At 35.3% G+C, this 21,568-nt stretch overlaps 3 protein-coding genes across 7 annotated transcripts; 2 read left to right on the top strand and 1 right to left on the bottom strand.

The window, feature by feature from the left end:
* Nucleotides 1-1,710: 1,710 nt before the first annotated feature.
* scny (ubiquitin specific peptidase 36) lies at nucleotides 1,711-6,529 on the top strand. 3 transcript variants are annotated; one of them, XM_018461710.1, is made up of 8 exons: nucleotides 1,711-2,565; nucleotides 3,149-3,688; nucleotides 3,805-3,918; nucleotides 3,989-4,215; nucleotides 4,316-5,085; nucleotides 5,155-5,616; nucleotides 5,693-5,823; nucleotides 6,059-6,529. In XM_018461710.1, exons 2-8 carry the CDS (start codon nucleotides 3,199-3,201, stop codon nucleotides 6,421-6,423), a joined length of 2,559 nt encoding a protein of 852 aa, XP_018317212.1. In that variant the 5' UTR covers nucleotides 1,711-2,565; nucleotides 3,149-3,198; the 3' UTR covers nucleotides 6,424-6,529. The 3 variants fall into 3 exon arrangements, with proteins under 3 accessions (XP_018317212.1, XP_018317210.1, XP_018317211.1); XM_018461708.1 differs by having other exon boundaries at nucleotides 4,316-5,616; XM_018461709.1 differs by having other exon boundaries at nucleotides 3,811-3,918; nucleotides 4,316-5,616.
* A 1,696-nt stretch (nucleotides 6,530-8,225) lies between these two features.
* Nucleotides 8,226-10,196, top strand: LOC108731395 (uncharacterized). The gene is made up of 4 exons (XM_018461711.1): nucleotides 8,226-9,143; nucleotides 9,255-9,458; nucleotides 9,534-9,752; nucleotides 9,876-10,196. The coding sequence occupies exons 1-4, from the start codon at nucleotides 9,090-9,092 to the stop codon at nucleotides 10,161-10,163; spliced, it is 765 nt and encodes a 254-aa protein (XP_018317213.1). The 5' UTR covers nucleotides 8,226-9,089; the 3' UTR covers nucleotides 10,164-10,196.
* Nucleotides 10,197-10,442: 246 nt separating this feature from the next.
* Vps8 (vacuolar protein sorting 8) lies at nucleotides 10,443-21,239 on the bottom strand. Of its 3 annotated transcripts, XM_018461705.1 has the most exons (13): nucleotides 21,196-21,239; nucleotides 20,895-21,120; nucleotides 20,398-20,676; nucleotides 19,961-20,254; nucleotides 18,574-18,792; nucleotides 18,319-18,498; nucleotides 17,331-17,576; nucleotides 17,119-17,259; nucleotides 14,956-15,414; nucleotides 14,129-14,874; nucleotides 11,711-12,652; nucleotides 10,668-10,884; nucleotides 10,443-10,567 (listed from the first exon to the last, which is right to left on the bottom strand). In XM_018461705.1, exons 2-13 carry the CDS (start codon nucleotides 20,967-20,969, stop codon nucleotides 10,466-10,468), a joined length of 3,900 nt encoding a protein of 1,299 aa, XP_018317207.1. In that variant the 5' UTR covers nucleotides 20,970-21,120; nucleotides 21,196-21,239; the 3' UTR covers nucleotides 10,443-10,465. The 3 variants fall into 3 exon arrangements, with proteins under 3 accessions (XP_018317207.1, XP_018317206.1, XP_018317209.1); XM_018461704.1 differs by lacking the exon at nucleotides 21,196-21,239 and having other exon boundaries at nucleotides 20,895-21,182; XM_018461707.1 differs by lacking the exon at nucleotides 21,196-21,239 and having other exon boundaries at nucleotides 20,398-20,672; nucleotides 20,895-20,965.
* Nucleotides 21,240-21,568: the final 329 nt, after the last annotated feature.

Below are 21,568 nucleotides of genomic sequence, written 5' to 3' on the forward strand. Positions count from 1 at the left end.
TCGGATGCAGTGTGAATTCAGCATAAGGCCGGAATCAGACTACGCATTGAAGATTGAGATCGAAGATTGAAGATTGAAATTGGACCAATGAGGGCAAAGGAATTTTAGCTCCTATTGTTTTGATTGGTCAAATTTCAATCTTTCAATCTTCAATCTCAATCTTTAATGCCTAGTCTGATTCCGGCTATAGGACGCGTTCACAACTAGAAGGGAAAAGCAGAAAAAGTAGGAAAGCAGAAGCCAATCAGAATTCGGGCTGTACTATCATCGATTACCAGCACGACTTTTGATTGGCTTCTGCCATTCCATATCCAGCCAATCAAAAATTAGCCCATCTATGTCAGTCTCTTATTATAATGTCTCTAGTGCACCCTAGAGTCCTAGATTTATCAAAGAGGCGCAACCGGTGTTACGCATTCTGATTCGCTGTTGCAATCACATGACTTGGCAACCATTTATAGTACTAGTGACGTATTGCTATTTCATTTTATCCTATACATTCTATCTCACTCTATCTCATTCTTGCTCTTGAACAGTATCCATGCTGACTGAATTGTGATTACTGATATTATACAGAAAGCCTGATTACTTGTTCGTTAACAGTAGATATATATGCTTCACAATTATCATTTTTTTCAATGGTTGCGTTCAGCAGACTCAACAGTTTTGCAACCGTTTTATGATTGTCTGCTGAGATAGGACCATTCTTCTAGATCTAAAAGTATGATCCAATCAGCGCGAAGGAAACTTCCAACAGTTGCAAAACAAACGTTCTGCTGAACGCAGCCAATGTTTCTTGAATGTAAGAACATAATACTACAATCTTACCTGCAATTATACAATATCTTATCTTCAAATACTTCCGTTTTAATTTACAAACAAGCAATCACAAATGACTTTAAAATTACTTCATTCCAAACAGTTGGAATACTCCATAGATTAAACCATATGAAATTCTTCTACGTATCATACAGAATTATTTATCTGAGTAATGCAATAATATTTTTTTTTAATTTCAGGAATAATTTTATCGAGAATCTTTACCATCGAGTAAAGTTTTACTCCGTTAACAACAGTGCAAATTAAGAAGTTATGGTGATACGCAAAAGCGATTACAATGACAATTAATCAACTGACTTATTAATACATAAATATTCCCTCTAAAGAATTGATACGATTCATTTAAATATAATTTTATATTACTTTGTCTTATCTTGTTTGACAGTTTAAAGGCAGTTTCATAGAATGTCAGCCGTGTTTAGTACTCTCCCTAGTACCTTTGTCATACTGACTTAGGCCCGTATTCATAGTCAGACCTTGTACTTAAGGCTTCTTTAAATTTATCTTTAGATGCTCAGTAGCCAATGAAATAATTCATAGAGCATCTAAAGATAAATTTAAGGAAGCCTTAAATATAAGGCCTGACTATGAATACGGGCATTAAGCTAGTTGCGCCTCTCTGATAAATCTAGGACTCTAGTGCACCCAAGCGAAAACCAATAGGTCTGTTCGTCTTGCTTACACTTTCGTACACTTTTTACACTTAAAATGAGATAGATATATATTTGGCGCTGAAAAGAGAGAAAGCGAAGATGCTGAGTGTAAAAAGTGTAAGCAAGGCGAACAGACCTAATTACTATATTCCTTTGTAGCCTCGTGATTGTTTTCCGAACGCTCTCGTATCCGATAGGTTAAGTACTGACAGTACTTGACAGTACATACTTCTGTTCAAAAGTACTCCGTTAAAGACTCGTCAGGATCGGTCGGCCGGGACGGCCGTTGAACGTTTTGCGGAAAAAACGATTGATCGCAAGGTACACGTCAATCGGACAGTTGAAATCTTGGAAAGCAGCGTGGCCGTGGCGGCATTCGTACAGTTAGCAGTGTCGGCTCGGCAACTCCCTTCCCCCCCATCCGGCACTCGTGTTCCCTTGTGTCCGTTAGCCATCGTAAAGCCGGCCGGAACCATCTTGCGCGACGTCTGATTTTCCCGCGTGCTAACGAAGCGCTCGCAGAAAGCCGTCCCGCGAAGATAGCAACGAATGCAAATGGCTGTCACAGTAATGTGTGCGTGCTTGTCTGTCGTTCCCGCGAGTCCGACGCTCGAATGTGCCGCGAAATTGTCGCGCGCGATCGATATGTGATGACCGGCGTCGGTCGTTGGACATCAAGTCGGTGTTGCTTGCGCGCGGTGGTGTGAACGTGTCTTCTTACGTCGGACATTAACGTGTTACGTACGCGTGCACGCGGGAAATCCGCTCGTAACGGGTGAGAGAGCGAGAGAGAGAGAGAGAGAGAAAGAAAGAGAAATACGCGCGCGCGCTTGTCGCGTGCACATGTGTGCGTGTACTACCTCCGCAGCGGTGAGCGATTCCTCTCCGGTAGCCGCGTCGAGACCGAATCGGAGCTCGAACCCACGACACCGCACGATATCGCGCACGGCGAGCCGATAGTCGCGCGATTCCGCGTGCCAGGAATCGAAGTCCGAAGGAGCTCCACGCCAGATGGTCGTCGTGCTCATCTTGGCAATAAACCGCCTAGAGATCGCTCTACATCTGCAAGCAGGTAAACAATCGTCAGAAGTGTTATTTCCCGCAAGCCCGCGTGTCTTGCCGCTCGAAGCTCAATCGACCGGTTACGCGAGTAAGCTCAATCTAGTATCTTAAACCATCTACTTTGCTACTTGGTAAGCGAAAAATATATCTCTGTATTAACTCTCTCATTCGATCCTCCCACGAAATTTTTTAATTTTTATCCACACGATGCAATTACATATCCGTCTTATTTCATATATATATATGTGTGTGTAATAAAATACACACACACAAAATATTCTTTTCATATCTATCTCGTCAAACCTTTTGTCAATGAAAAGTAGTACCAATTTTGAATTAAACACAAATTTTTATTTTGATATATGAATTTCGTTATAATGCTTTAAATCTCTATCCTTTGAACGACAAAGAATCATTTTGCAAACTTTAATTTTTATTTTTACATTTTTAGTGGAAATCTTGTGAAACAATAATGAAAAGAAATAAAAGATTATGCATTGACAAAAGGATTAAGGAGCAATTAATATGAAATGTCCACATGAAGATAAAAATGTTATCTGAAATACTATCTCACATTCCATTTTTTATTATAGGTATACTGCTTCACAAAGATTAACAGAAGGAATTTTGAACGGAGAGAAAGATGCCTGCGGTCAGCGTCTGCGATCCTATCGCAGCAAGGCTTCACTGTGCTCTGAATAACAGTCCATCTAAGACCACAGATGATCTGTCGATCGAGCTAGTGAGCAATGCCTCGCGGATCATACAAACAGAAATCTGTTACGAGGAATTGAAGGATTTCCAAGTGACAAGTCAGGTGCAAGCTAATTGTAACATCTTCCTCAACTTGTCTCCTTCTGAAAATTTAGAGGGGGGCAAAGGAAAAGATAGCGCAATCTATAAGAAGAACGATACGAACAAAGGACCGATTCTACCAGAACCGAGTGTCACTCTGTATTCTCCCAAAAAGGTTCATCTTGGATGGAAAGGCACGTGTCCAGTCGGAGCTGGCATGTACAACGTTGGAAATACTTGTTATCTGAACAGCACTCTTCAGGCATTGTTTCATGTTCCAGCTCTTGTCAATTGGTTGCTGTCTGATCCACATCATAATTCCAAGTGCGAGCAAAACAGTAAGTTCTTATGCTATTCTGTTGTATGCATCGCGCACACGTTTCTGAGTATAATACAAAGTATAACATAAAGTTATAATAGCATGGTTTTGTACGGTGTTTTGATAATAGGATAGTTTTAGATGGCGGTGGAGAATGCCTTACATGTGCAGTAGCCAAGACTCTGCAGTTCAGTCATCAAAAGTCTGGTGGTGCAATCAAACCGTTTTACGTGTATAATAAACTAAAGCGTATGTACTTGTCTCTAATAATAAATATATCACGCATAGACAAATACTGTAATAGGCGATATTCCTGCAGTCATTTGCCGAACTATGGTGCCTGGACAACAAGAAGATGCTCACGAATTTTTACGCTATTTGTTGGAAGGAATGGAACGCGCGTATTTGACTAGGCATAAAGCAACCAAGTTGGATAACTATTCTAAAGAAACGACACCTATTAATCAAATATTTGGTGGCTATATACGTACTGAAGTGAAGTGCCTACAATGTCAACATGTTTCTACCACGTTTCAACACTTTCAAGTAAATAATTATCAATCAAGTAAAAGTTATCGCGTATAACTGTAAAGTAAATGATTTTCATGTATGTTTCTATTTATAAACATTTATGAATTTTTAACAGGATTTGCTTGTGGATATACGCAAGGCGAATACACTGGACGAAGCATTAAATAGTTACTTCAGTAGAGAACAATTAGATAACAATGACTATAAATGTGAAGCCTGCAAGAGGAGAGTTCCTGCTACCAAACAATTTACTCTGGAGCGTCCGCCAAAAGTGTTGTGTGTACAGTTAAAACGATTTAGCTTTTTAGGAGGAAAAATATCTAGACACATCGGTTTTAAACAGACTATAGATATGGGCCAATATTTGTGGAGGGAACCGGGCGAATCTCCCAAACAGCTAACTTATAAACTTATGTCAATGGTAACGCATATGGGCCCCTCTGTAAACTGTGGCCACTATACGGCGATTGCACAAGTATCGAGCGGTCAATATTATTCCTTCGACGATTCTTGTGTTCGTCCAATAAGCCTTAATAATGTATTAAGTACAAACGCGTATATTATGATTTTCGAAATGGAAAATGATAGTCAAAATCAACAAAACGCGAAAATGAATGGCACGACATCGGCAAAGAATGTGCCGACTTCGCTTTCCAATTCTACAAATAAGTCTTCTATATCCAAAGCCTTGATGTCCGCTGGATGTTTCGCAAACGGATCATCAAGCGGATTATCAAATGACTTTGGTAATACGAGTAAACCAACGTTAATCGGTCCGCAGCTCCCACCGCAAAGAAATATAGAATTAAATCTTCCTATACAAAAATCCAGTGACACTATTAGTACACAATTGCCACAGAAAATTCAGGATAAATCGCAGCCAAGGTTAGTTGTGCACATTAAAAACGGAAAGATTCTGAATGGAAATAGTTTAGTGCCCTATGACGGTTCCAGTGAGGAAGAAGATTGTTCCTCCGGGACGGGGACTTCAAAAAATCAAGTATCAAATACTGCGTCTCGAATTAATATCACGAACGGTGTGCCAAAATGCCTTATGAAAGATGTAACGAAAACAGCCTCCAATTCTAAAGAGTTGCAGAAAGCTAATTCCAAGAGCAATACCAACGGCGTGTCGATAATGACGCAAGTTACAATTGTAGATTGTACAAAAATGCAAAATGGATCTAACAGTAACGGCCGAATAAATATGCTAAAACATCAAAATGGAAAAATTGAAATGAATGGTCAGTCTGAGCAGCGCGATAAAGATAAGTGCCGCCAGACTATCAGAAAAAATGGACAAGAAGAGATCATATCTACGAAGGCTACAACTAGCAATGTTAAAAGTTGGCAAGTCAAGGATACAACTCGTATTCTCAGTGGGTCTACTAATGGATGGTCATATACTGACAATAGGTAAATTCTTTTACGAAATATAATTCTGTATAATAAGGATAAAGCGATAGGAAAAAAAAATTTATATTTGTTCTAGGGAGGATATTAAATCAAATCATAGTACGACACCGAGTGCCGCAGCTGTACGAAATTTTAACGGTACCAATGATTCGGACGCTGTTTCACACTTATTAAAAATGTCGCATCGCGGATACGGCAGTTCCTCAGGTTAGTATATCTGATTTATGCCCGTTTCTACCAATGTGGATCAACTTTAATCTTGATTTTATTTACTTTTCTTCTTTTTCTAATCTTTAGAACTAGAGAAAGATGAAGAGTAAGTTGAACCGAGATTAAAGTTAATCTACAATTGTGGTAGAAACGAAAATTAATCATAAAAATTTAATTATAAGTTATTGTAGAAAGAGATCAAGAAGTCTATTGTATTTCCTTTAATTTTCAGTAATGAATTGGAATGGTAATAGAACACAGCTCGACCGCGATGTCGATAATGACAGACGAGAGGAACGTAAACGTCATTTTAACGCTGACGACGAGGAAATAGATAAAGGCCGGACAAAAAAGATCAAGGACCACACGAATCGTCGGCCATATGAGGAGAGATCCAGTACAAGCTACAAGTCATTCCAACCTAATAAATCCTGGAATCGATCAGTTAATGGTTATCATCATCATCATAATCATCATCATCATCATCATTATCATCATCATCGAAGATATCCTCATAATACTTCTTACACACGACCACGGCACGGAAACAATTATAGACCGCCACATTATAGACATCATTCTTATAGATATCTATAGATATCACTAATGCTCACTCTCTCGCTGCTATTGGCAATGTGAGCGACCGATAAAGATGTGTAAACGGAGAACGATTTTTAGGAGTTATATCGACAATTCAGAGACCGACCCGTTTTAACAGACTGTGTGATTATACATTGATTGATTTTCATTTATAAAATAGTTGTTTCTCAATGCAAGTGAATTTGGAAGTAAACTGTTGGATTCTGACAGTTGATGCGTTCATTCAATCTCTTGATGACTCATTTATGGTGATTCATTTAAAAAACATAATGCATGTTCCTGATAAACTTGTGGCATTTTTTGCCTTTTACATCAATTTAGTACATATGTATATCAAACGAATCGATTTCATGGGGGATGAGTATCATCAACTATACATACCATTTTGTGTTCAATATGAATTATTATAGAAAATTATAATTTTCTTTCTAATCATATATATACAAACTTATTATATACAAACAGCTAACAATAGTTTTAAGACTCATATTCACCATTAAAATTTCATGAGATTTTCGCAAAATAAGCTTATATACGCCGATAAATATAAATTAAATTGAATATACAATTTAATACAGCTTGTTAGAATGTGGACAGTTAATTTTTAGGGAAAAAAATATAAAATTATATACAAGGTGTTTCAGAATTCGCGGATACAGATTGCACAGTGATTGTATGTACCAAAAGGAGCAACTTTTTCTTCTGGCAAAATTGCATTCAAACAGTACTTTTTAAATGAGAGCAATTTTAAGTTAACGAATGAGCGCTCTACGTTATAGATCAGAGGCGGCGCACACACAGCGCGGCTCGACGTATGAACACGTATGTCATTGTTTTATTATTTTGCTATAGATTTCATAAAAACTATGCATGACATATCTAAATATCATAATTATTCACGAGTTGTCTAATCTACTTATTTTACTTTCAGTCGTTTCTTCAGCGATATCAATTAGAAAACATTCTCTTCTTAAATAAATTGTATTCAAAATAGTGATATTTAGATATCATACATAGTTTTTATAAAATCTTTAGCAAAATAGTAAAATAATAACGTACACATGCTCATACGCCGGGCCATGCCGTGTATATGTGCCGCACCTGCATAACGTGGAGTGCATTTGTTAACTTATATAAAATTGCTCTTATTTAAAAAGTACTGTTTAAACGCAATTTTGTCAGAGGAAAAAGTTGCTTCTTTTGGCACATACAGGCTACGATCCACTTGATGCTACAAATGCTTCGAATGCTACGAAGCATTTTTAGATTGGTCAGTTAGTAAAATTCTTTCTTCCGATTGGTCAATCAAACGCTTCGAAGCATTTGTAGCGCCAAGTGGACTACATCCAGCCATCCACAATCACACTGTGCAATCCGTGTCCACGAATTCTGAAACACCCTGTGTATGTGTGTGTGTGCATGCGTGCGTACGTGCGTGTGTGTGTGTGCGTGTGTATATATATATAAAAATTATATATATATATTTTATCTAAATTACACATTTAGTAAATACAAAAATTAATTTGTTATTAAATTATTCCTTATCTAAAGTATCATATAAACTTCTCACTGATTGTATTTTATTCCTCTTGTAATCAATGATAAAATAATAAGAAATTTTATTGGCAATATATGGTGATAAATAACCTTGGTTGCAATATTAACAAAAAAGAAAAAATTGAACAAATACTTTTGTATTAAACTTCTACATGAAATTTAAGTAATACAAAAACAATTTATTCTATATCTTTTTAAAAGAATAAAGTATTTATAATAAATTAAATTGCATATATGTAATATATATGTAATAATCCGTCCTCTTTTTTTTGTAGAGGTACTCTTCCCCCTGTGAGAAACAATGTTAAAGGAGATAGCCATTCTACGAAAACGACTAGAGTTGATAATTGAGTTTGTTGAGGCGTTTTAAAGCAAAAGGCGCAGATTAGCAATTAGCACGTTTGATTGCAGTGTCACGCTACTTTCTGTTATTATAAATTACAATAGCACATACCTCCCTATCAGTAAGCGCGAATTTAAATATGTTTTTAAATGTTTCTACTGCGATTATTAAAATAATTGTGTATAACTAAATAACATTATATAATAATAATAATAATACCGAATATGTAACATGTACATTACTTATGATATAGTCCAGGAGCGCTTATAACGTTAAGAAATCGCTATTAGTGATTAAAATTACAAAGCTATAAGTTAATTTTTTAAGCGATCCGTGAAGAAGTCAATTCTCAATTATCTCATCCCATACGATATCTCATTACATCATTATCAAATTAAAAAAACAGGAATGTTAACGAAACGTAAAGATATCAATGAAATTAATACGCGATGTTATAAAGTGACTGCTATGCTACGCAAGCAAATCAACGTCAGATTTGTGTATGTACTACATGTACACGCGAGAATACAAATGCTTTCTCATCCGAAGTTGTATCCCCGTGTGTATGAAAGGAAAACAATGTCGTTTATATAAATCATAACAATCAATAAAAAGAAACAAACTGAATATATCTATCTTCTGAAAAAAGAATATCGTGTTTCGGATGATGTCGAGTTGGCCATGGAAATAAGTTTGTTTAACAGTTTGTGACAAGGAAATAATTTCCATGGTATACCTGAAATAATTTCTATAAACAACTATCATGACGACCGACGACATATCGACTCACGACATTGTACAAATTCTCGAAAAAAATGTGAGTTAATGTATAAACGTTAGAACACGAATATTTCATTTTTAACCGTTTTGAAATTATGTGCAGTTAAATGAATTGTATACATACAAACTGACACATTTTTTTATACAGGTGAACATTCTCAAGTCGGAAAGTCACGGTCCAGACGTAGCTCTTGAATTTCGTGACAAGTTCGAGTTATTTCGTAAACTGTTGTGCAATCTGACAGATAAACTCCAGTCGTTATTATATTTATCTGAGAATTACATCTCCGCGAGCGACTTTAAGCAATTTATAAACAGGATTGTCGGTTCATGGAACTCTATTAATAAGCAGGTAAAGCTTATATATATTTTACATTTATGGATTTCTTGTGTAAATATTTACAGGATTGGCGCATGAATTATACAGGTCTGTGAAAAATGTTCCAAGATACAAGTGGGTAGTCGTACGCTATCGGGAATACCGTTATCATTGCTCCTTGACAAAATAAAAAAAGAGAAATCTTTAATAAGGGAATTGTTGCACACCCATGAGTCCAAATACAGTTGTGAATATCTCGCGAAGTGTCATGTTTTGTTAAACGAAACCGAAGATTTATTGTGTAATCTTAAAAATTCTGATGATAAGGCACGTATTTACTGCTTTAACATTTAATACATCACTACATGTAAGAAAAGTATGCAAAATGTGTACACGCTTATAGAACCTTCTTTAAGCAAAATTATATTATTGACCCTTTTTGATTTGCAGTTACGACAATATATAGCTATATTGAAGTTGAATCCATTCCTTGTTAAACTAGAATCTGATGTAGACACATATGTCTCGAATATTAACATATCACCAATCGACAAATCTAAATGTCCAAAACTGGATGTTTTTACAATTGTCACAAAACTTCTCACTGGTGAGTTACTTGACAACGAACCTATAGACCCATATTGTGTTTTAGCGGATAATGTGCCTAGGAAACCGGTATTTATTATTAAAATAAAACACAAAATGGATCCATCGATGATGGTCGAGGAAACAATATAAACATACGAAGTTATATATTATAATGGAAGAGAATAATATAATGTTATATAAACAATATATATAATAAATTGTATTTCAGCAATAATTTATATTTGGCAACATGTCATAAACATTAATGCGCATCAAACAAATCAAATCTCAAGGAATGGAGTTTAATCTCTTGCTCTGATACTAGACAATATGTAGATTATCCATAATATATGTATAGTACATTGTACACATTCATTTTGGTATCTTAAAAATACTACATACCGCCCACAAACGCGATCATCATTTTCGATATATATAGTCAAAGACTAGATTTAAAAGATACCCTCAAGATCAGGAATAGAACAGGACGGGGCCAGTCTTAATACAAGATCTTTGTGATGTAGAAATTCTGGCGGAAGAAGTTGTTTCTTTCTCTATAAAACAGAAGTAAACAAAATATAGTATTCCTGTGGTATACAAAATGAAAGGTACCGAGGTAGCTTAACGAGGAGATACATTGCTGTTACAACTAACCAGTGGAGGCTGCGCAACAGTATGCGCGACGTTGGTAGCGATGGGCGCCCATCCTTTTGTGTTCAAGCATTTGTAACACGACTTAGGCTCGCCCAGACACGTCAAATGGTATCCATGACCACAGCCAAATACTACCACGTGATCAGAACAATGAGACAACGGCTGTCTGCACACGGGGCAAGTTATAGAAACGTTACCGCATGCTCTACCGGCATCCCTGAATGATAGAAAAATCGCTGCATATAATTGATATATGTAAATAACATTTAGCAAGTCTGTTTCACGATGAACCTCTTTGATTTTACATGCTTTTCATCACTCAATTTAGATGAAATCTTCCCTTTTGCTTTGTTATTATCAAGAAAATCTTGCATCTTGAACTATTTGAGGAAGTTCATCGTGAAGCTTTGCAGACTTCCGTACTTTATTAAAGCTCCTATTCATTCATCACTACTACTCAGATTATGTCAGAAGCGAGAAAATACACAATCAAAATTTTTGCACAATATATTAATATGAAAATATGTTTCAACACTTAAAGCGATAGAACCGACTTGTATAATACCGAAAACTTTCTTTTTGTTTCATTAATTAATAAATAACCATATATCTCTCATTAATTATGCACATATATATATATATATATATATATATACACGATATATATATAAATATATTCAGCAAAAGTTTTGTCTGAACATATTAGTCATTTGACACACACTTTCAGAGATAATAGCTTGTAACTTTACATGGGCCACCCTGTATATATAAACTAAATGAGGTATGTTCCACAGTTATGACTCTTAAATTAATAATATATAAAAATAAGTATGATTTTTAATCTCTCGAAACAAGAAGATGATTTCCAACAAATCTATTTCATTGATTACAAGTGTTGTTTTATTGAAAAATGTTTTTATTCAAATTTGCAAGAATTTTTATCCTATATTTTCTCGCTTTTGACAATTTGAGATAGCAATGGTAAGTAAACACAAGCCTTAAGAATGAATATAACTCGTATGTCATTAGAATTTCCAGGGTACCTCAAAGATGTTTCTAGAGCCTTATGAAGCTCCAAACTCACTAATCGAGCGGTAGTTTCGACCAGGGTTTGCTCATATCGCGATTGAGTGAGGACTCCAGACAACAGTTGCCGTATGTCACCCATTGTTCCGCTCGTTGCTGACGGATTTCTCAGGATCTGCTCCAATATGTTCGACAATATCGATGTACCGCTCAGAGATTCTAAAATTAATCTCAACAATTTGCCGTTCAATATATCCTTCTGCTTGTTATTCTCCGAATGCGATCGAAACATAACTTCCACTAGGGGCATCCAGTCGAGATTCCCCGCCGATCTCCGACATATCCCCGCGAGTTGAATGGCGGCGTGCACCGTTTCGCTTTCTGAAGCTTCATCTTGCCGGTATATTTCTAAACGGTTCTCAAACTGTTTCAACAAAAGATCAAACGCTTCCTGGTAATTACCAAGCTTCTCTAACATAACTGCTTCTGCATCTTTACAATTCCATTTCTGGACAATCTTTAACGCCTCGTCCAACCTGCATCCGTGTGATCCGTGCAAGTGAGCAACTACGTGTGCCGGCTCCAATTCGCACATTAACGCTAAATACCTCTCCAAGTGTTCAGTTGTTAATTCCAAAGAAACGTCCTCCTCCTTGTATTGCGCGATCTGATACAATGCTCCTAGCAGCTTATATTCTAAGCTTAAATTATTGGTAAGACTTTGTAGTATTGTATCAATTTTGTTCTGCAATCGTGTTGCAACAATCGTAGCAAACTGATTTGCATTGATCGTCACAAGAGTTGAAGTGTGAACCGATATAACTTGATTTAACGAAACAGTCGGCAGATTCTCGAGCCAAGGCCACACATCGTGATGCCTCAATGGCTCCAAGATCATGCACTCACATACTGCCACCCAATCTTCTCGTGCACTGTACAGTAATTCCACGACTCTTATGCTACAACACAAATGATAATGTATTACGATGTGCGCGCGCGCGTTTGTGTGTTGTGTACAGGGTGTTTCAGACCTAACACACTAACTGTTGATTGTAGTTTCTTAAAGCAATTTTGAAACGAAAAGTCTAATACCAAAACGTCAAGAATATAATAGTTTTTAAATTAGTAGCGATTAAAGTTTACTAATCACGGAGCTGACATTTCGCACGCTCAGGCATGATGACAAGTAATGAAGGTATGTCACAAGAGCCCTCTCAGCAACTTCAAGATTATCACACAAATATGCAATATTTTTATTAGGAAATTATTCTTGCTTCTATATGATCTGTTTGTATATTACGTACCCATTACGCATAATTAATATCAAAGCATATAACAAAGTATTAATTTGATAGCTAGATATTACATGTATCAAAATAAATTCATAATTATGTTCATGTGCTTTGTATGCACGATATTATATTATCCACAGAAATATTTTTGAAGAAATAAGTAGATAGATAAACTATTTTTAACATAAAAAGAATCAAATATTTTGATAAAGCAATGCTCAAAACATGTAAAATACCAATTTAACTAATACTAATGAACTTATATCAAATTACTATATATATGTATTTCTTAATAATTATCCTAGTTGAAATGTTGAAAAAAGTTAAAAATATAAAAAGTGATATAAATTACATCAAAACATGTAGGTATGTCGTTAAATTCCATAGACAGTAAATTGATATACATAATTCTTACTTATAATTAAAATATGCATGAATTTATAAATGATCATGAATTATTGAAATATTTTATACTTTTTGTAAAATTTTATTTACAACGTTTTTAATACGTCACACACAGAATACACACAACAAACCAAATTATAAATCGAAATGCGTCCTATATGGTCGTGCTAAATCTCGATGCCTAATAATATTTTCTAACAATAAAATGTACCGTTCTTGCATATTTGATTCTTTTTATGTTAAAAATAGTTTATCTACTTACAAAGATATTTACCGTGCATACAAAACACACGGACATAATGAATTAATTTTGATAAATGTCATAATATCTTACTATTAAATCGATATTTTGTTATATGCTTCGATATTAATTATGCGTACGTAATGTACAAACAGATTCTGTATAGAAGCAAGAACAATTTCTTAATAAAAATATTATTGGGGGTAAAAAATATTTATGTGGTAATCTTGAAGTTGCTGAGAGACTCCTTGTGATACACCTTCATCACTTGTTATATCATGCCAAAGCGCACGAAATTGCAGCTCTATGATTAGTGGAACTTTAATCGCTACTAAAATTTAAAAATTATTAACTTCAACGTTTTGGTATTAGACCATTCGTCTCAAAATTACTTCAAGAATCTGCAATTAGCAGGGTAGTGTGTTAGGTCTGAAACACTCTGTATACATAATCAATAAAAAAGCATAGAGACTAATAAATCAATTGAAAATACTTACAATTTTGCTCTATTTGCTAAATTTAATAAAGTATTATCAGAAATATTGCACAGCTTTTTAGAATGCAACAATCCCAACACAGCGTTTTCTCTCTTAGTTTTAAAGTCCTTCGACAGTTCCATATGCACGTCAATGCACAATATATCTATCATTTTATTCAACGTATTATACTCTAACGTAACAGTGCTTTCACACACTTCGTTTGCTACGAATATAAGAACCATAAATTGTTGCTCCAGCGTGATATAATCGATATTTTTTGGAGTAAGCGGCGTATTCGACATAACAATGCCTAACAAGATATCTATAAGTCTTTGTCGGTGTCGGAGACCCATTTCGGAGGTAAATTCTGGTTCCTGAAAGGCGATGGCAATAACATCGAGAAAGCCTTTCGCATCGAATTGCAATAACGTTCTCAAATATGGATATTGCCTCTCCATATCATTCGCCAAACTGGAATGCTGAGCTAATAGGGCTCTCAGTATGTCTGCTTTCGCTTTCTGTGGCATACCTTCAGGGAGCTCATCCTTGGGAAATCCACGACCAGCGAGACAACAGCTAGTATAAACTAGAATAGCATTGCCGAGTTTTATACAGTCTCGGGAAAGGGTGGTTAATGGGTCCTGTAATAAATTTTGAAGTGTTGGTACCAATTGATGAATGGGCGCTGTAAAATCGCCCAACGCTGTTGTCTGGAGATAAATCAGCGCTTCCCAAAGTCCTCGTTGACGACAAATTGTCGTTACCTATGGACAAAAATACATTCTAAAATTTACGTTGCAAACATAAATATCTATTTTTCATCGCTTGCTAATATTGAGACTTACTTGATGAATATCTAGACAATCCACATTGAGCAAAACCACGATCGCTTCCAGTGAATCTACTTTATCTTCTTGATCATAAAGAGTGACCAATTGCTGGGCAATCAATGGTGGCAGTCTCGGTTGAAGACTTCCATCAAGCAGAGGAGCTTCGAGAGCGTGCAAATAACTAGTTTTCAGCCCTTCCGACTCAAATACTATATCCCACAACTTTCCGAACAGCAGATCTAGGTTTTCCAGTTGAATGCAGTAATCAACGCAGGTGAGCACTATCGTATCGTAACCTGTATTTTCGTCTACCAAACATTGGTTTAATTCGTCCATATACTGCACCAATACTTCACAAACTTTATCACGTGCTATTTGCCTGCGACGCTGCTTAGAACCTCGCAGGCCGATAACCGCTTTGCCTTTGTCTTGATAAAAAGAAAGACCCAATGCTAACGCTTCGGGAAAACGTTTCTGAAATGCAAAACATTTTTAAATGTAAATATTCAATTAAGGCTCAGCGAATTAAAATTTAAACTTGTGTCAGTAAAGGACAATGGGCTAGGCACTAAATTACTGCTTAATAAAATACAATGTATTTTGAAAGAGAATTAAAGCGATTCCAGATGACATGGCCTATGTACACCAACTTTACAAATATTCACTAAATATCTATATGTATATTATAGGAAAATAAACAGAACCATATAAGGCCATTTAAAATATACATAAGCGATCGAAATAATTATGACAATAGTGGAGCGTCGTTGACGTAGTACACTGAGTACTAGATTTATAAACGAGGGATCTAGAATTCAAAAATCTCGATAGACTCCGTCAATTTTTCCGCCAGCTCCAACAATATGAATAATTATGCATATATATATATATATATAAATTATATTCTTCTTACTGCCAATTTTCTAATATTATAAAATTGTTCTTTCTTTTCCCTGTTTATTATAAAATATGTAGAAATAATTTATATATATGTATATTATATATACATATACAGGGTGTTTCATTTTAAGTGATATGGTCGATTATCTCGCGAATCGATGATTTTATTGAAAAATTTTTCGAACAAAAGTTGCATGGCTTGAAGGGAGACACAAGATGGAAATGTGAACTTGACTTTGAGTGACCTTGTCAAAATCAGGTCAAAGTCATTAATGTTTTTTAAATAGAAATCCCTATTTTTTATTACATATTTTTGTAATTTATCTCGAGAGCTTTCCAAAACACTATAATAAAGTTAGTTTTTGTTAAGTGCTTTCCGAGTTATGGAGCTTGAAAGTTACAATACCGCCGGTATTAGCATTACGCAAGGTGTCCGATCGACGGCTAAAAACCTCTTGAATGTTGCTCAGGATCATGTCCTGGATAACATTTGTCAAGATCAAGGCAATTGAAGGTTTTCTTATTTTCATGTTTACATTAAACGTTTATTTTTATGTAAAAATGAAAATAAGAGGTACAATTTCCAATGGCCTTGATCTTGACTACACACAGTACACATCTCTTGCATTTTTTATTAGACTGGCCTAAGTGTTTTATCTATTAGCGACAACTACTATTGCGTTGACTGGTTATTACTAGAGCCCGACTGATACTTTTGTCGAAACTGAACTGAAACACTCGGCTATATGTCAGTTTCAACCGAAACTGAAATTAAAAAATAAGAATCCTATAAAGGTCATATAGACATGCTCATATATCATATACTTTTTCTTCATATCATAATTTGTTGAAACAATAATTGAATTTCAGCTGAAATCGAAAACCGAAATTTCGGTTGTGTGTTAATTTTGACCAAGAATATAAGTACTTCTTCTTCATAAACACCATAATTTAATTATTGAAACAATAATTATACATATTAAAATTAATGAAGAGCTATATGGTTTCACTCGAAACTGACACGAGTGTTCATTTTCAGTTTTGGTAAAAGTTTCGGTCGGACTCTAGTTATTACACATATGATTATACTGTAAGTTTTAATTTTAATATCCACTGAGAATGACTTAATATAAGCTAAAACGTTTGTATTAGTATAATTCTCTTTCGAAATAAATTATAATTTGTTAAGCATTAACTTCGTGTTTGGCTCTTTTTGACACAAGTTTACAACATCTTACTCTTATAATTAGATTTTTTTTTCCATCGCTTTAAACTGACCTGCACAATTAGATGTTGCAATCTTTCAGTCCACGTTCTCATACATATTACATGTAAACTCTTTGTACCTAATAACAACAGCTGCGTACCAAAAACTATAACGGTGTTATAGCATGCCCGTTCACCGGCTAATGCCATCGCCTACGTAAAATATATTACAAATGTAGCATTAAATACACTTCTTTGTGTCCTCGACATACCAGGCTTTATACCTTAGAAACATTTCCACCAGTAGATAGTCCCTTAAAATGACTAGAAGCATAAGAAATACCAACGCGACTCATATCTAATGTCTCCAAATTATCCTGCGCTCTTACGTCTAACAAATGCAACTTCTCTTGAGTATCCAATACCACGAGAGATCTCGGATTTAACCACCTCAAATTGCTTATCATGTATGGTAGTGTCATCCTTCGAAGTGGAGACAATTTTACCCGCGTACCAATTTCAGTATACACCTTGTTGACAAATTATATATACATATATATATATATATTCTTTAGCATTCTTAAGAGAAAACAATCAGATAAAATATAATGCAATTAAATACATAGATAAAAATAAAAATCTTCTTTCAAGGCTCACCAGATTAAATCAAACAACACTCTCAACAAGCCTTTATGAGCCAACACTAGATTTTAATGTGAAAATTAAAATTACATGGATGTACAATATAGTACAGTACACAAGTATACGTTTCGACCTTTGGTTGAGGTCCTTTTCAATACATTAACACCCTCATTAATTGTCCCTATCTCAAATATAACATTATAGTCAAGTCCTATTGCATCCTGGTCGTCAAAATGGTAAATTTGAAGATTGACAGAAATGCATGGTTATTCATTTGGTACATGTTTCACTGGACTTGTACCAAATGAATAATCATGCATTTCTGTCAATCTTCAAATTTACCATTTTGACGACCAGGATGCAATAGGACTTGACTATAATGTTATATTTGAGATAGGGACAATTAATGAGGGTGTTAATGTATTGAAAAGGACCTCAACCAAAGGTCGAAACGTATACTTGTGTACTGTACTATATTGTACATCCATGTAATTTTAATTTTCACATTAAAATCTAGTGTTGGCTCATAAAGGCTTGTTGAGAATGTTGTTAAATACATAGAGCGGAAGTTCTTTGTAACCCTACGAGGAACAAATAGATTATATATATAATGCAATTAAATAAAAATACTTGATAAAAGTACACCACGTTGTCCCTCGCGAGCGCCAATACTGGATCGATCACGCGGGAACCATCAGCCGTTTGTATGACAACTAATTGCCAAGACAGTTGTGGTGGTGCTATCGCGGCACCGGTCAACGGGTGACTCAATACAACGCGCATTCTTGGTCTTATGCAGACTATAATTACCTACGCAGAATAAAATAAACATTAATAAATTATATACATTTAACTGACGTTTTTTAATCTATTATGAAGCACAACCTTCGATAATGTTGCCATTGCTACTAATGTATAATTTTTTAGTGGATGCGATGGCAAATGATTCAATAGCAAGGGTTCTAGAGTGCACACTTCTCCCTTGGAACCACTGAACAAACATCTACTGTCGCATCCTCGTATACCTATCACTCTAGTGAAATTTAGCTCGAATACAGAGCCTCCACTGTCGCTGCACAAAGCTATTTTTGGCGAATCTGTAAACTAAAGTAACTGGTTCAAAACTATCTATTGATTGAACAGATAGATTCAAGATACAATAACAGTGATAAATTGGACAAAACTCCTGTTTAGAGAGGAGCCCTTTCCAATCACCTTGACATATGTGTTATCAAGGTTATAACTCTGAATAACATCAAAAGTTTTAACTGTCGCTCATCGTTTGTTAAAGTCAACAATCAAAGTTAATTTTCTCTGATATTTTGAACAATAATATAATTTTTACGTGAAAAATTAGAAACCCATTTATGGAACCTCACTTTGCATGGAAAACGTACATGTAGATGTAATGAGTTCTGCCATTCCTACGAGGAGAGGAACTTGGTTATCAAAAGAATTAGATACATAGATTTGGACTGAATTTCGGTTTGCATGGAAAATTGTAAACCCATGTAGAATCTCTTGTTTCACATGGTTACAATTTTTCATACGAAAGGAGATTCAACTCAAACCTATATATCTAGTTTTTTTATAGTGAAGTCCATTGAGGCAAAACTCACTGCATGGACGCATGGCACTTTTTATGCGAACCGAGGCTTCAAGATGGATTTAAAACTTTTCATGTAAAACGTGGAAAGCGAGTTAAACACATCTTTATATTGTTAAATTCTTTTGTCAACAACACATGTCAAGATCAAAGGCGATAGGCCTCCAGAGGTGGGTTCCCTAAACAGAAGACATTAACCCTGAATATCAGATGTCTAGAATCCAGTAAAAGTCCTCGTAATAAAAAAAAATTTTTAAGTGAAATATATATAGTCAAGTCAGTAAATAATTTTCATAAAATATAAGTTTATCCAATGATAAAATTGATAGTCATTGTTCAGATAAAAGATAATCTATAGCAAAAAAATTTGAATTATCAGAATTAGATATTCAAAATGTTATATAGATGTATCAAGAAATTTTGATGTAGAATGAAGAATGATCTTGTAAACTTTTATATTGAAGAGAATTAAAAAAATAGAAAATATTTGAAACATTCATTTGCATAGTAATTAGATAATAAACTTATGTATATGTGCAACTAATGTTGACTCGTTAATAACACTTATAATTTATGATTAATTTCTCTTTAGAGCTTAAATCTCTTCATATTACAATAATACATATATGTATATTAATTTCACGTGTAAGAAAATTAAGATTGTACCTTAACATGCAACACAGCAGTGTCTAGCGGGTGTACATCAGTGAGAATCCTTAAAACTTTTCCATTACTGCTATCCAACATCAAAATATGTCCTCTAACGAAACCAGCCAACACTCTGCTACCATCATAGTTGAAGCAAAGAGCAGAAATGGAACCTTGATGTCTCGTTTCCTGATCACACCATCGCAACGTTTGTGAAGAATCAAAGCCCAGTATTAAACCATGACTAGTACCAATTACCAGCATATTCCCCCCAGCCGCGACTGCACTAGCCAGACCGGCGTTGACTCTCTCCTGCATAAACCATATTTAATAACGATGACTATTTCAGGCTTGGTTACTATGCATACGGCATGTAACAATTGTTAAAAAATTTGTAACTTGAAGGAACATGACTCCTTATATCTCCTGTATAAATGTATGGAATAATTGCTCACATTGGCCGATACAATTTGTGATGTTATTCCTTTGAGTATGACATGCCTTAAGATAACACCCGAATACGGTTTATGAGCGGTCTTAGAGGATTTATTTAATGAATTCAGCGACAAGTGACTGCCAATGCTAGTTGTCTCGCTGCTGCCGAGTTTTTCTCCTAATGGTACAACAATGTCGTCCTCCGTTTCTGACAGTGACTCATAATCAGGCTCCATCAAAATACTTTCTAAGGTGGGTGATTCTTCCACGATTGGTATGGCATATTCCGTGTTATCTAACTAGAAGGAATATGGCATGAGAGAATAGTTATTAAAACATGATGCCGGTAAATTATAATTAAATTAAACGATACAAGAACACAACAGGCGAAAAAGATGAATTGGGTAAACAAGCGGCAAATAGCATAGCGCGATTTACTCGACAACAATCGTATTGCATACACACGTTAGATATGTTTTACAATTGCATGGGCGCAATTGAAAATATAAATAGATACCTCCTCGATATCTAAATTAATGGCTTCCGTAACAAGACATTCGTCACTGTTCGGTACAAATTCATTTTCAGCCATCTTATGTTATGTTATCGCGGCCTCTGTAAGAACGGCTGATCTACATATATGTATACATTTGACAATTGTTTGACACATTTGTTTTCATTCTACGTGTTGTGATGTCGCGACCATTCGCATTTATAAACACATAGTAAGGATGTTCGATTTTCTGAAATATTGCAATATTTCATGTATCAATACCAATATTTGTATTAATTCTTGACCAACCAAAACAAGTACATACTGATACCTTCACGCGAGTGCGACTTAGGGTGAAATCACACGGTGCGGAAAGACTGCGGAATAGAGAATGCGTCATTGGCTGCGTTCAGCAGACTCAACAGTTTTGCAACCGTTTTATGATTGTCTGCTGAGATAGGACCATTCTTCTAGATCTAAAAGTTTGATCCAATTAGCGCGAAGGAAACTTACAACAGTTGCAAAACAAACGTTCTGCTGAACGCACCCATTGAATGGTTGCGTTCAGCAGACTCAACAGTTTTGCAACCGTTTTATGATTGTCTGCTGAGATAGGACCATTCTTCTAGATCTAAAAGTATGATCCAATCAGCGCGAAGGAAACTTCCAACAGTTGCAAAACAAACGTTCTGCTGAAC

This window comes from Mycetomoellerius zeteki, unplaced genomic scaffold (assembly GCF_001594055.1).
Source record: "Mycetomoellerius zeteki isolate Tzet28-1 unplaced genomic scaffold, Tzet1.0 scaffold126, whole genome shotgun sequence".
Classification (NCBI taxonomy): Eukaryota; Metazoa; Arthropoda; class Insecta; order Hymenoptera; family Formicidae; genus Mycetomoellerius; species Mycetomoellerius zeteki.

Bases quoted from the DNA above. Each gene is read 5' to 3' on its own strand.
- scny (XM_018461708.1), top strand. From the start codon at position 3,199: ATGCCTGCGGTCAGCGTCTGCGATCCTATCGCAGCAAGGCTTCACTGT. The intron at 3,689-3,804 runs GTAAGTTCTTAT...ATAATAGGATAG, and splicing joins TTCCAAGTGCGAGCAAAACA to TTTTAGATGGCGGTGGAGAA. The intron at 5,824-6,058 runs GTTAGTATATCT...TTTAATTTTCAG, and splicing joins CGGATACGGCAGTTCCTCAG to TAATGAATTGGAATGGTAAT.
- LOC108731395 (XM_018461711.1), top strand. From the start codon at position 9,090: ATGACGACCGACGACATATCGACTCACGACATTGTACAAATTCTCGAA. The intron at 9,144-9,254 runs GTGAGTTAATGT...TTTTTTATACAG, and splicing joins TACAAATTCTCGAAAAAAAT to GTGAACATTCTCAAGTCGGA. The intron at 9,459-9,533 runs GTAAAGCTTATA...TGAATTATACAG, and splicing joins GGAACTCTATTAATAAGCAG to GTCTGTGAAAAATGTTCCAA.
- Vps8 (XM_018461705.1), bottom strand. From the start codon at position 20,969: ATGGCTGAAAATGAATTTGTACCGAACAGTGACGAATGTCTTGTTACG. The intron at 18,793-19,960 runs GTACAATCTTAA...CAGTTACTTTAG, and splicing joins CTGCTGTGTTGCATGTTAAG to TTTACAGATTCGCCAAAAAT. The intron at 18,499-18,573 runs GTTGTGCTTCAT...TATTCTGCGTAG, and splicing joins CAATGGCAACATTATCGAAG to GTAATTATAGTCTGCATAAG.